The sequence below is a fragment of the Littorina saxatilis genome, linkage group LG1 (genome assembly GCF_037325665.1).
Source record: "Littorina saxatilis isolate snail1 linkage group LG1, US_GU_Lsax_2.0, whole genome shotgun sequence".
Classification (NCBI taxonomy): domain Eukaryota; kingdom Metazoa; phylum Mollusca; class Gastropoda; order Littorinimorpha; family Littorinidae; genus Littorina; species Littorina saxatilis.
In genome coordinates this window covers 28,977,074-28,992,144 of record NC_090245.1, presented here as the reverse complement: position 1 = coordinate 28,992,144, position 15,071 = coordinate 28,977,074, and the positions used below count along the sequence as shown (strand labels likewise).

Genomic DNA, 15,071 nt, shown 5'->3' with positions numbered 1-15,071 from the left:
AAACAGAGACGTGGGAGAAAACTCGGAAAGCCAGAATAGGTGGTTCGCCACCTGCAATGAATGGAGAGAAGTGGAGTTCTTTCCGTTAATATTACGCCATTTGTTCCAAGCCAGTCAATGTGACATGAAAACTAAGACGCTGAACCCTTATGGGATCTCTAGACCAAATCCAGAGTTGAGGCAGAAGCCCCTGAGCGTCTCAATGATTCCCGTACAGTAGCCACCCGTGTGGCTCGAGTGTAAAAAACGGCGCCCTCTTGCCAGCCTCAAGGGCCTTAAGGGCTGGCAACCAAGAAGAATGGGCCCATAATGTGCGACCGACAGGCCGCTCAAAGTAAAATCGAGAGTATTATCCGGGAACGGGGAGACGAACATTTAGCAGAAGGTGATAGTACCGAGAGGCAAAAAACTTCTATCAGCGGCTTCTCCAAATTCCCCAGAAGGAGTAGAAGCGCGTAGTGAGATAGAGTCTAATCCGTGTGGACATACTTGTCCGACTGACTTAGAGAGTCTGCCAAAAGCCTCTCAGAAAGGTACCTCACTGCTAATAAGATCTCGTGGTGGTAAACCACATCAAAATCTCGCATGCTCGATGTGGCAACAAAAAGGAGCGAGATGCCCCCCCCCCCCCCCCTTGCTCATTGAGAAAAAAGGCCTCTGTGGTGTTGTCTGATTGAAACAACACATGTTCTCGCCTGACAAGGGGAAAGAATTCCACAAGAGACAGAAGAACTGCTTCGCTGGTGGAGAGAGAATCAATGGGAACGCCTTGCATGAGCAAAGGTGTGAGAATCCAATGATTGGTTGTGTCTGTGAACCAGACGAGAAAAGACACTAACATGATCCAGCTCTTTGTTTGATTGCTTAGAATCGAAATAAAATGTAGCCACTTACGATCTATTTTGTGTAACCAAAGGTGGAAGTAAACATCGGCACGATCTTTGTAAGTGACCCAAGAAAGGACCTCAATAAAGTGGTAGTCCTAATCCCCCTCCAGCCGCTGTGGTAAAACACAAAGGCAGAAAGAAGAGTGAAGCCAAGCACTAAGACTCCAGTTGACATAACTGTCAATAGTATGAATGAAAACGTGCTATTGTTTGTCCACTGAACCCGACCGCTAAGAGTAAGACGCCCCGAGGGAATAAAGTGGTGGGTATTTGGCAAAGCGCCAATCCGGGAAGAAGATAAAAGCCAAAGCTGAGAAGGGCCAGCTTAGCGCTTTTCTTTGATAAGACAGGCCGAGGGCTTTTCTTTGCTGTGAGCTTCTCTTTGTTAGAGAAGAGTCCGGGTGCAAAGAAGAGGATTCGAAGAGAACCCTCGAGCAAGGAAGAGATTTAAGTCTCACCGACAAAACAACACTGTCGGTCGAGGCCTTTTCCCAGGTGAACGGCAAAGCTAAATCCTTTATATATGTGTCCCGACAGAACACAAAGGCATCCCGTGAGTACGTAACTGCACAAGGGAAAGAACGAATCAAAGTCTTAATCAAAGACGATAATAGAAAGAAGCGCGGCCACAATCTTCTACAGCCAGGAGATAATTGTTCTTACAAACAGACAGTTTCTCCTTGCTATAAACATTAAGATGAAAGAACGTCAAGTCCGGTGCAACCGGGAGCGGTTCCGTTGTAAGAAGAAAAGAACCAACTAAGTTCTTAGGCTTGGTGTAACCGAGGCCTACGGATAGCGCTCAGCGCGAGATGCGTTACTTGCGCGGGTGACGCAAGCGAAAGCGACGCCGCCTCGCTGCCCACAAAGGAAGTGGTGACAAAGGAGAACCATTTGGTAAAACTTCCACAAGTTCAAATGCCCCCGAGGGAGGATCTAAGAACTTAAAGTTCGAACATTTCCTGAAATAAGGCTCAAATCAGCTGAATGTGACGCAAGCCACAGCAAACCTGAAGCAGGAGCCTCCCCATATGATGCCGGCAAAAGCAGAGGTGGGGCAAAAAATCGTTTGAGAAAACTTTCATAAGTTGAAAAGCCACCAAAGGAGACTCTAAAAACTTAAAGTTCGCAGATTGTTCCTGAGAAGGAGCAAAATCAGCCAAAGCTGATGGTGAAGTAACGGCAGATGACTATGCTACTGCTAACCCCTCAGGGAAACAGTGCGTAGTAACCTCTGCTGCTAGTGCCAAAACGATGGCAGCTTCCTGTTCAGTAGTATCCCAACGATCGTTGAAAAGATGAGAACCGGAAACCAATCCCGGCAAGGCAACATCTGCCGAAACCGGAAAAGGTTGGGGAAAACAAATTTCCGGAAGCCAGAACTCTGTGAACGGATGTACCATCCACCTGCCTTGTGCCAGCCACAAAGCTGGGAGAGGAAGCGGATGCAGCACGTGGGAAGGCAGAGGAAGCCGCAAAAGCGGAACCGGAAGCCAAAGGCTGATGATTGCCGACTGCCAACACCAAAGTGTTAACGGCGGAAGGCAAAACCATCCTGCTACCGGAAGCGACAGCCGCCGAAGCCATCTTGCCTAATTGAGGCGAGTTCCGGCAAAACCGGAAGTGATGCCGATGGCAAGGCAAAGAAAGAAATCAAAGGTCTGCCAGTGCTAGCGAGACGAAGCTTCCGGTTGGTGGTCGCAGAATGATGAGCCACACGACCAGGAGCAGCAAGCCAGGGCTGAGCCTCTGCAGGAGCGTCCCCATGAGCCGATAACAGCGGAAGAGGAACATCGCTCTGGAAAACTTTCGCAAGCTGATAAGCCACAGCAGGTGACTCTAAAAACTTGAAGTTCTCAGCCCGTTCCTGAGAAGGAGCGAAATCAGCAAAACCTGATGGAGGAGGAGCAGCTGAAGCGGTTGCCGCAGACACCCCTTTCGGGAAGTAGTGTGCAGTAACCTCCGCTGCCAAAGCCAACAAAAGATGCATCTGCATCCTCATCTGCATCTGACGCTTCTTCTTCCATATCCTGCTCATCCCCAACAGAAGCATCATAATGATCGTCTGAAGGATGTCCAGCAGAACCGAAATCGGATGAGGCAACTTGAGCCGAAACCGGAAGTGGCTGTGAAAAATTTCCGGAAACCGGAACTCCGTGGAGGGGACCACCATCCGCCTGCCCCATGGCAGCTGTAAGGCTGGGAAAGGAAGCGGATGTAGCCTGAGAAACGGCAGCGGAAGCCGCAAAAGCGGAACCGGAAGCCACAGGCTGGTGAATGCCTGCCGCCGACAGCGAAGTGCTACCAGCAGAAGGCAAACCCCTCCTACCACCGGAAACCGCCCCGACCGAAACGGAGGAAGCGGAACCAGCAGAGGACTGTATAGCATGAGGATCAACCAGCCCCCGATGGGAACCGGAAGACACCGTAGTCTGTCTACCGGAAGCCGCCCCGACCGAAACGGAGAGAGCGGAACCAGCAGACACATGCCCTTCACACCCCATGCCCAGGACCGAAACGGAGCCAGGTTGGTTTGTGGAAAGAACCTTACGGTCGGTGTGCACTTCCGCCGAAACGGAAACCGACGTCAAAGGTTTGCGTGCTTCGCCAAGAACACCCGAAGGTGCTGGTGTCCGAGACCCAGACAAAAACTTGTCAAAAGAAGAGTCTGACACTTCCAACTCCGTCGTTGGACCTGCGACCACGCCAGCGGACGTGACCGTCGCAGTCGGTTCGGAACGAACCCGCGCAAGCGATTTAACATTTCCAACACCCGAAGGAAGAGGCAGAGCAGCACGCGAGATCAAAACATGCACCTCTGTCTTAAAAGACGATAAGATTGCCAGCAAATCGGCTTAAGTCAAAGCTAAATCAGCGCTAGGTGCTTGAACTTTCTTGGAAGAAGCCGAAACAGACGAGGTAGGTTTGTCAATCGAAACCGAAAACAATTCATCATTCGCCGGGTTGAAAACGTAAACAGAAACGTTATCGCTCGGTGAAATTATCTGAGTACAAGACGCAGTGGTAGTAGCCACCTTAACTTTAGATTTGGTCGCATTGCCTGACTGAGAACTGGGAGAGCAAGCCTGACTGGTCGAACTCCGAGTTTTCTCTCTCTTCTTATCTTAAGGTTTGTCCGCCATTTGTATGACGAAATTGAACCAAAACACAAGTTGCAACACGCTCCAAAAAGTTAAGTCAAACGCGTCTCGATAATAAAAATGAAAGCTCTCACCCAATACTTGAAGTAGAGATGAGACAACAACAGCGATGGTCAGTCACCGCCGTGAAGACCAATAGCTTTAAATCAAAGCCAGAGTACAACAGCACGTCTTGCTCCGTGCGTTGAAAAAAAAGGAATGTTCTTTGATTTTTCCAGCGCTTTTAATACTATACAGCCTCATTTAATGGCGGAGAAGCTTTTTAGCATGAATGTCCCAGCAGCCACCATCCTCTGGGTTATGGACTACCTGACAAACAGGCCACAGTATGTTAGGGTGGGGGGGCAATCAGTTTCAGACACAATCTGCACAAACACAGGGGCACCACAAGGCACAGTACTCTCACCTTTTCTTTTTTCTCTCTACACAGCAGATTTTAGAAGTTCTAGTGACTCCTGCCCCATAACCAAGTTTGCTGACGACACTGGACTGACCGGACTGCTGACTGATGACGACGACTCTGACTACACCAGGAGGTAGATAGGTTTGTGGGGTGGTGTGAAAACAACTATTTAGAGCTTAATGTGGGGAAGACAAAGGAAATGATAATGGACAGCAGGAGGGGGGAACATGTATACAGGGAGATAGTGATCAAGGGGGAGGTCGTAGAGAAGGTAGAGCAGTATAAGTATTTGGGGGTGATTATAGACAATAAGTTGACATGGAAACCAAACTCTGATGCCCTTGTGAAGAAACTCCACTCTCGCCTGTACTTTTTGAGAAAACTCAGGTCTTTTAACATCAGACAAGAAATCCTTCAGATGTTTTACACTTCAACGTGCAATAGTGTGTTGTACTTTGGCTCCGTGTGTTGGGGTGGCAACATCAACAAGCAAGACAGGGATAGATTAGATAAATTCATCAGGAAAGCAAGTGGGGTGGTTGGGAGGAAGCAGGACAATTTCACATCAACACATGAACACGACTGACTGACAAGGTACAGAAGATTTTGGCTGACGACTCGCACCCACTCAGACCGGAATTTGACAGTAGACAGATCCACACGCTACAGAAATTCGTTCATTCCATCTGCAATTCACATCTTCAATTCTCAGGTGGGGCGGTAGATGCTGGTGTTGTCGCTCTGATGCACGGGGTCAGTGTTCTGTATTGTTTCAGTATTGTTGATTTTGTTTTGCATGATTATATACTCTTATTCTACTCTCTTAGACAATATGTGATAACCGGCAAGGTGCTGACTTTCGTTTGTGCATTGTTGATGGTGAATGCATGTTAATTTGTTTTTAATATACTTTCTTATGTGATAACCAATGTGCTGTATTTTCTCAGTTTTGCTGATGTTATACGCTTGGTACATATATTTACTCATTTTCCTTAAATAACATGTGATAACATTACTTCATAGCTAAGCACATGATTTTACCTATGGCACAACACAAATCTCTAGCCTCCCTCTCTGAGATGCGTTTGAAGACAGACTGTTAAAAGAGAATAAATGTATGTACATAATTATGATAGAATATTGATGTATGAATTGAAGAAATGTATAAGAACACAAGAATGTATGAATGACAAAGAACAAATGTTTATTTTTGAATGTTTTATGTATGTTTTATTACGGACACAAAAGCTCAGCAATGCAATTTCTCTTTTAGAGATTAATAAAGTTATTGTATTCTTCTTCTTCTCTTCTTCTTCCATATTGTGACCACGGTCATTTTGGCTGACCATTATGTCACATTGTGGAGGGTTGCAGATTCCAAAAAAAAAAAAAAAAAAAAAAAAAAAAAAAAAAAAAAAAAAAAAAAAACCTAGCTAGAATCTACTGGGGGCTGGGGAGTTCCTGCACAATGCAGGAACTCGACTCCTGCGCAGTGTAGGAGTCTGGGGTCTGGGGGTGTGAGAGGAGGAGGGATGAAGGGGTCTCGTTCCAGTCCCTGATTGTTCTTGGGAGGAAGCTGTTCTTTCTGTAGTTTGTTCTCGCTGGGATCCGCTTGAATTGCTGTCTCTCTGTGGGGACTCCTCTTCTAGCCCTTGGGGCGAGTAGGTGTAGCTCCTCGCACCTCACATGTGCGGATCCCGATGTGATCTTCTTCAGCATGGAGAGCCTGGCCTCTTTCCTGCGTTCTTCTAGCGAGGGCCACTCTAGTTCGTTGAGCATGTCGTCCACGCTGGCCGTCTGTTTGTGTCTGTATTGTATTGTATTGTATTGTATTGTATTGAGTATCACCGGTATACATCCTGCGCATGCGCAGGGCACCGGTAGGGGAGATAACCACCACGGACCATGCCTTATATTATGGCATATGGTTTTTGTTTTAGAGTTATCTCCCCATGTTACCATGTAAGAGTGCTTCAATGTCTTAGCAACCAAACGAAGTTATTGCTATCTATGTGAGTTGAGTAAGAATATGTAATTTAATTACATATTCTTACTCCGAATCACATATAGCAGATAGCTTCAACAAGGAGGTGGGAAAGAAAATCTAACTCACTCTAAAAATCCCTGCCAGAAACTGGCCCGCTGCCAACAAGTCAGGAAGGGCCCGGTGGAAAAGAAAAAATCTAACTCACTCTAAAACCCTTGGCAGGAACTGGCCCACTGCCAAAAAGGCAGGAAAGGACCCAGAACCATCCTGATTGACAGCCGCAATGTCTCTCAGGCAAAAGTTGCGAAAGACAACTTCAGAGAACAAGTAAGCTGTGCCCAGCACTTCTTCCAATCTCCTGGACCGTAAAACGGCCCGGGCAGAGACCCAAGCCTTGGATTAAACAAGAAGAGCAAACGCTCGATCGAGTCACTTTCGCAGTTCTGAATATTATATGAGGCATCAGATGGACAGGAAGAAATTGCTATTCACAACACAATGAGTCACGTTCACATAAAATTTGAGCCCGGTCACTTTTATAGTTTCCGAGAAAAGCCCAACGTTAAGTTGTGTGTTGCCGAACAGAAAAGGCTAGTTATCTCCCTTGTTTTTCTGATAACGTTCGTAAAAGGCTACAGATGTAAATACTTTGATGTAAAGAATAATCCTACAAAGTTTCAATCACATCCGATGAACTTTGTCAAAGATATAAAATGTCTAATTTTTCCTTTGACGCTGACCTGTGACCTTGAAAAAGGTCAAAGGTCAACGAAACCATCGTTAAAGTGTAGAGGTCATTGGAGGTCACGACTAAACAAAATATGAGCCCGATCGCTTTGATAGTTTCCGAGAAAAGTCCAACGTTAAGGTGGTGTCTATGGACGGCCGGCCGGCCAGACGGCCGGCCGGACAGACTAACACTGACCGATTACATAGAGTCACTTTTTCTCAAGTGACTCAAAAACCCAAGGCGAGTCGAGGGAAAGACAAGCTGCCCCCCCCTCCCCCTTACTAAAGGAAGGGAATGCCAATGCCCTGGAACGATCCGTGCGTAAGGTTGTCCACTCAGTGCTGAGAAGGACGAACCCTCAAGGAGACCGTAAGACAATCATGCCAAAGTATGCAAACCTTGGGATGGAGTAAAGCCCGAAAGGCCTGTGAGATAGAGGTCAGCTCAAGAGAAGAGTGACCGATCTCCACCAATGAGAGACACCCGAGTACAAGGTACCAGAGTCCAACTCGATGAGAAAATCTCAAAAAAGAGGTGGTCACCAGTTATCCTCTACCAGTCCATGCGAACGCAGAGAGAGCGGTAGTACGAGGAAGCAGCGACTTACGATTGTGCGTAAGCCACCGGAAGTGTGGTATCACAGTGGTCGAAGCCTAGTGTGACTGGTGACCATAAACAAATTGTGTCCGCAATCCAGTCTGCTAGTGGGTAATTGAATGTGGATCAAAAACCCAAAACAGAAAACAAGACTGGTAAGCATAAACAGAAAACCGTGAAGCCGACCAGCCATAAGACTCCCGAGACAAGTGTTCTCAGGGAAAAACCAGAAGTTAACTTCGCGGCCAAATCAAGAGCCTTCCTGAGTTCGGCCGAAAAACCAAAACGCGTCTGTCTACTTCTGAAAGACTGAGAGTCAGACACGGAGATCAATGGGCAACGCCGTAGTCATAGTTGCCTGTGGTAGAAGGGTGACTGTAAAAGGAAACCCGACCCAACGGAAGTCGACCTGACTCACCTCATGCTAAGATGAGGGTGAAGAGAGGAAGAGACAAAATCCGAAGTCACAGGAACCGAAAAAGCCATAGTCACACCGCAACAGGCAGGAGACTATTGCACAGGCTAAGGCTGAGAGCCGTGATGCCCGTAGGACAGCCATTGTACCGAAGTACCCACAGAACGCAGGTAAACGTAAGAAACGGAAGTTTCGGCTGCCAAATAAGATGCCAAACAAGATGCTCCTCTGCCAGACGGAGAGGGGTAGCCAAAACCTGAGAGAGGTGAAAAGCCAAAAGAATGACTCCTCAAACAACCATTGCCAAAGACAATGCCCCCTCAGGAAAATCTGAATGTTACTTCCGAGGCCAACTCAAGCGCACCTTAAGTTTGGACGAAACACCAAAACACGTCTGATCGCTAGAGAAAGACAGAGTCAGACTCGGCGAAAGACAAACAAGGACCATAGTCCAGATGCTTGTGGCAAAAAGTGAGAAACGGGGTAACCTGAAGACAGAAACCCCACCCAAACGGAAATCGTCCTATCTCATCTCCTGCATAAGATGAGAATAAAGGAAAGAATTGACGAAGTCCGAAGCCACAAGAACAGAGAAAGCAACAAGTCGCGTAAGGCGAAAATACAATATTTAGTCAAGTAGCTGTCGAACTCACAGAATGAAACTGAACGCAATGCCATTTTTCAGCAAGACCGTATACTCGTAGCATCGTCAGTCCACCGCTCATGGCAAAGGCAGTGAAATTGACAAGAAGAGCGGGGTAGTAGTTGCGCTAAGAAGGATAGCACGCGTTTCTGTACCTCTCTTTGTTTTAACTTTCTGAGCGTGTTTTTAATCCAAACATATCTTATCTATATGTTTTTGGAATCAGGAACCGACAAGGAATAAGATGAAAGTGTTTTTAAATTGATTTCGACAATTTAATTTTGATAATAATTTTTATATATTTAATTTTCAGAGCTTGTTTTTAATCCGAATATAACATATTTATATGTTTTTGGAATCAGCAAATGATGGAGAATAAGATAAACATAAATTTGGATCGTTTTATAAATTTTTATTTTTTTTTACAATTTTCAGATTTTTAATGACCAAAGTCATTAATTAATTTTTAAGCCACCAAGCTGAAATGCAATACCGAAGTCCGGGCTTCGTCGAAGATTACTTGACCAAAATTTCAACCAATTTGGTTGAAAAATGAGGGCGTGACAGTGCCGCCTCAACTTTCACGAAAAGCCGGATATGACGTCATCAAAGACATTTATCAAAAAAATGAAAAAAACGTTCGGGGATTTCATACTCAGGAACTCTCATGTCAAATTTCATAAAGATCGGTCCAGTAGTTTAGTCTGAATCGCTCTACACACACACACACACACACACACACACACACACACACGCACAGACACACATACACCACGACCCTCGTTTCGATTCCCCCTCGATGTTAAAATATTTAGTCAAAACTTGACTAAATATAAAAACCACCACTGCCGACAGGTGGAATGGCTGTTGCACCAGCCGAGGCTAAAAAACCTGGATGCCCTAAGGTCAGCCGTTGTTCCAAAAACCCTGACGTACCTATGAAACGTCTGTGAGAGAAACAACCTCTCTGGTTAAACCGAAAGTGCAACAGAAGCAGCAGCCCGTGGCTGAAACGACCGTTACGCTGACTGAGGACGGAAGCCAGTATACCCGAAGGCCAGCGCTAGATCCGACCAGAAGAGACCTCAGCGGGTGCTTGAGCTGATGGACCTAGATCGCCGTGTAAATATCGGACTGATGCATAAGAAAAAAAAATGCACTCATTAGATCGACGGGAGTCGCCCGACCTCACCACTCCCACAATCCAGTGGCTGTGTACAGAGACCATCCAATGAAAAAGTGTAGGGAGGAGACCCCCCCGCCATCACCAAAGTGGAGGGCGGAGGGGTGAGATCGGGGGGCACTTCCTTGGGGAGAGAGGCTTGCTGCTAGAGCTGCCCCTCTCCCTGCCCGACACTGATCTATTTCTCAAAACTCGAGAATCAGGCAGAGACTGCCAAATGGCTGCCGGCTTAGCTTGGCCAGAGGCCTGAGCATGCTTCTCTTGAGGAGGCTAGCTCTGCTTCAACCCTTGTAAAGAGAAGTCGGAGACCTGCTGATCTCTAATTCGACTGGATCTCCTTTCTTCTGGTATTAAACACCAATGTTGAAAAGGAGATCCCTCTACCCCGGGCAAAGCTAAAATGTCTCTCTTAGCCTGCTCAGTGAACTGAGAATGCGAGAGAAACAAGTCCCTCCGACACATGACTGTATGAGCGTAGTGAAGGGAGGACAGCCTCATATGCTCTTCGCTCACCCTAGCAAGGGCTGACCAAAAGAGTGGAGATGTCATCAGCCTCCTGATCCGCACAAGATGTGAAAGGATTCAGTGACTCAGTGAGAGAGCGCTCTAATGATCATCTCCGAGAAAGAGGCAAGTTCCAAAAGCTAAAGTCCAATTCCTCCGATGCGACAAAGGTGTGGTATGGGAACACAACACCCAAGTGCCTCTAAACTGCTTCGCCAGCAGAGGAAGAAGTTCCTGCGTCCCCGGTAAAGGCGAAAGCGGAAGATCAAAGAACAACAAGAAGTTCCAACCCGGCTTCGGCAAGGTGAACTTCTTAAGCAAGAAGGAACAAAAGTTGAAGCCTGTGTAGCCGAAGCCAGCCAAGGCTGAGCGTGTTCCGGAACTGAACCGTGATGAACGAGCAGCAGAACCGGAACACTGGGGATACCACTTCCGGGAGGAGATGGTCTAGCCAAAACCTGCAAAAGGTGGTACACACCAAAGGTGACTCCCGAACCGGAAGTAGGAAACCTCCTTTCTTCGCGGAACGGAAGTCCGACATCAACGACGGAGCAACCAAAGAGGAAGCCGCCAAAGCTGATGCACCCTCAGGGAAAAATCTGGAAATAACCTGCGTCGCAGCTTCGAGAGCAGCCAAGAGCTTCGACGGAAATCCAGAACGTGTCTGATCGCAGGTTAAAGACTGAGCATCAGAATAGTCAAGCTACGAACACGGACCGAAGTCACAGTTGCTGGTGGTAGACTGATGAACGGGATGACCAAGGGGACGCGTACAGCGTTACCAGCACTGAACTAGGGTTAATTGCTATATGTGAGTTGGGTAAGATATGTAATTTAATCAGATCATTGAAGATGGAAAGGTGAAAAGGAGCCTTCCCAACAACAACAACTCAAGAAAGGACACTGCACAGACTTCCATGGAAGAAACTGACCTAAAACACTCATAACTAGTCACACAGTCAAATACACATAACCTCTGATTATATATACTGCCTACTGAATGCAGACCTAATCTCCCCTGCACATGCACACGCACACACACACACACACACACACACACACACACACACATACACACACATTTCACACACACACACACACACATGCACACACACACATGTGCCAACTCATAACACTTTTCTTCCTATCAACATCCCACCCACCAGCAACTACAATCAGAGACAAATCCTAAACTTACGGGTCATCAGGTGAAGAGGCTATAAAGACGTAGTGGCCACCAAACTCTGAGATAGGGGGCGCTTTACGCTTGACGGGGAAAGGGACGACAGCGAAGACGGCTGGAGGAGGAATGGGGGGTCCGTGAGGACCCATCCCCAAGCCATCTAGGACCTGCGTAACAAAATAATGCAATGAGAATCAAAAATTTCAATGATAAATTTTCATTTAATTAATATACTTACCCAACTCACATAAATAGCATTAACTTCAGTTTATTGCTTAGGTATTGAAGTAGTACTCTACCCTGGTAAAGGGGGAGGACACTCCCAAAAGAAATAAAGTCCGTAAGGACGGGAGTCGCCTCCCCTAGCGGCCGCCCGCGCCCCCTACAGGCCGCCCGCGCATGCGCGGAGCCCGCCAACGGCCGTCATTCCCCCACGAAACACACACCTGTAACACATAAAAATGTTAGCAGGGATGGTTGGGAGGGTATTAACTATGTGAGTTGGGTAAGTATATTAATTAAATGAAAATTTATCATTGAAATTTTTGATTCAATTACATATTCTTACGCCAACTCACATAAATAGCAGATTGCACATAAAAGCGGTGGGATACTCACATTATTCTCTTGGAAGTATCTGCAGGGTTACTGCAGGGCAGAGCTGATACAATTCAATGAGTTTTCAAGGACATTTCCAGGACCAAAAAATGCTTTTCAAGGACATGATTTTCCCCAAATTAATGCAAAGCACCAAGCTTACCTTCAGTTTTTTTAAGTCTGCAAACTATTAGTCATTCCGTAGTTGTTTCCCTTGCCAACTTCCGGGAAGGGAAGCAACTACGGGTGACTAGTAATAGTTAGTTCGTCTGCTTTCGTTTTCACTCGATCTTTTATTCTCCCAAAATGTGTGTAGCCTACTGTATTTGACCAAAAAAAAGGGGGTTGCATTTTTTTTTTAAATAAGACAAGCTGCTGACGAAATGTATAGGCAACAATTTGGAACAAGAAGGGCAAAGCCCATACGACTCACATGCTTTACACATTTTTCCTACCAAAATACATGTGACCTTGACCCAAGGTCAAGGTCATCCAAGGTCAATTCATGCAACACAAAGCTGTTAATTCAAGACATAGGAAGTACAATGGTGCTTATTGGCTCTTTCTACCATGAGATATGGTCACTTTTAGTGGTTCACTACCTTATTTTGGTCACATTTCATAAGGGTCAAAGTGACCTTGACCTTGATCATATGTGACCAAATGTGTCTCATGATGAAAGCATAACATGTGCCCCACATAATTTTTAAGTTTGAAACAGTTATCTTCCATAGTTCAGGGTCAAGGTCACTTCAAAATATGTATACAATCCAACTTTGAAGAGCTCCTGTGACCTTGACCTTGAAGCAAGGTAAACCAAACTGGTATCAAAAGATGGGGCTTACTTTGCCCTATATATCATATATAGGTGAGGTATTGAATCTCAAAAACTTCAGAGAAAATGGGAAAAATGTGAAAAATAGCTGTTTTTTAGGCAACATTTATGGCCCCTGCGACCTTGACCTTGAAGCAAGGTCAAGATGCTATGTATGTTTGTTGGGGCCTTGTCATCATACACCATCTTGCCAAATTTGGTACTGATAGACTGAATAGTGTCCAAGAAATATCCAACGTTAAAGTTTTCCAGACGGACGGACGGACGGACGGACGGACGGACGGATGACTCGGGTGAGTACATAGACTCACTTTTGCTTCGCATGTGAGTCAAAAATCAAGTACTTTTCAATGACTATTTCACAAAACTCTATTTTCAAGCACTTTTCAAGGCCTGGAAAAGGTTTTCCAATTTTCAAGGAGTTTTCCAGGGTTCAAGGACTCTGTACGAACCCTGTATCTGGCCTGCGGCAACCATTGCTGGAAAGCAGCTAGTACCGTCCGGGAGCGTAATGGCGATGTCCCGAAGGTAGTAGCTGAGAAAGACGTCCTGAGATGTCCAGTAGGCAGCGTTAAGGGCGTCCACCATCCTTCCAGACAAGAGGACAGCTACGCTCGAGCCTCATGAGTCCGAGGCGATCGGAAAGGGAGGACTGACTGCCCCCCCCCCCCCTTGAGTCTGCCGCCACTGATAAGCAAGCCTTATAAGTGTGGCAGACCATCTGGTAAGCGTGGTTTGCTATGTCTTTATTTCTAGCTGTGTTCAGTGAAATAAAAAACAGCTTCTGATTAGATGCTCTGAGCATGAGAGTCTTACGCGTAAGATTGGAGAGGCTAGAGTCTCGTAAAGGTTCGAATGCACTAGAACGTAAGAATTCTAGAACTATAAGAACATCCCAAGCCGGGATCGAAGTCCTCGCTGCTGCGGTACTGAGAGCGGCGCCCTTCAGCACGCTCGCGATGACTCCCCCAAGAGTGAGGTGGAGCGCCCGATCTGTTTAAGCGTCACGGAAATGGCGGACCAGCGTCTCGTAAGTAGACGCTGCACGACCCTGGCAATAACTTCGTTTGGTCAAGGATCAAACAATCCGAAAGGCGATAGTACCGAGAGGCAAAAGCTTCTATCAGCGGCTTTTCCAATTCACTCGAAAGAGAAGAAGCGCGTGGTGAGATAGAGTCCATTCTGTGTGGACATTCTTGGCCGACCGACTTAGAGAGTCTGCCAAGTCAAAGAGCCTCCCAGAAAGGTACTTCACTGCTAATAAAATCTCGTGGTGGTAACACCACATCAAAATCTCGCATGCTCGAAGTGGCAGCGATAGGGAGCGAGAGGCCCCCCCTGCTTGTTGAGATGAAAGGCCACTGTGGTGTTGTCTAAATGAATCAACACATGTTCTCCCCTGACAAGGGGAAAGAATTCCACAAGAGACAGAAGAACTGCTTCGCTGGTGGAGAGAGAACCAATGGGAACGCCTTGCATGAGCAATGGTGTGAGAATCCATTGCTTGGTTGTGTCTGCGAACCAGTTGAGAAAAGACACTAACATGTTCCAGCCCTTTGATTGATTGCTTAGAATCGAAATTAGAGCCCTGAAGCTCTGAATTAAATAAAAAGAGTGGTGGGTATTTGGCAAAGCGCCATGCCGAGAAGAAGAGAGCATGTAGATAAAAGCCAAAGCTGAGAACGGCCAGCTTAGCGCTTTTCTTTTGATAAGACAAGCCGAGGCCTGCCGTGCGCTTTTCTTTTGCTGTGAGCTTCTCTTTGTAAGAGAAGAGTCCGCGTGCAAAGAAGAGGATTCGAAAAGAGAACCTTCGAGCAGGTAAAAGAGATTAAAGTCTCACCGACAGAACAATACTGTCGGCCGAGGCCTTCTCCCAGGCGAACAGCAAAGCTACATCCTTTGTATATGTGTCCCGACAGAACACAAAGGTATCCAGTGAAGATGTA

General features: G+C 46.5%; 1 protein-coding gene across 10 annotated transcripts in view; it reads right to left on the bottom strand.

Annotated features, from left to right (window-relative positions):
• The window catches only part of LOC138966370 (hydrocephalus-inducing protein homolog), a 244,873-nt gene that overhangs the window by 127,452 nt on the left and 102,350 nt on the right, over positions 1 to 15,071 (bottom strand). For all 10 annotated transcript variants that reach the window (XM_070338641.1, XM_070338587.1, XM_070338596.1 and 7 more), the window contains one exon: positions 11,709 to 11,860. In XM_070338641.1, the coding sequence (XP_070194742.1) occupies positions 11,709 to 11,860 (152 nt within the window). The remainder of the gene's footprint in view (positions 1 to 11,708; positions 11,861 to 15,071) is intronic.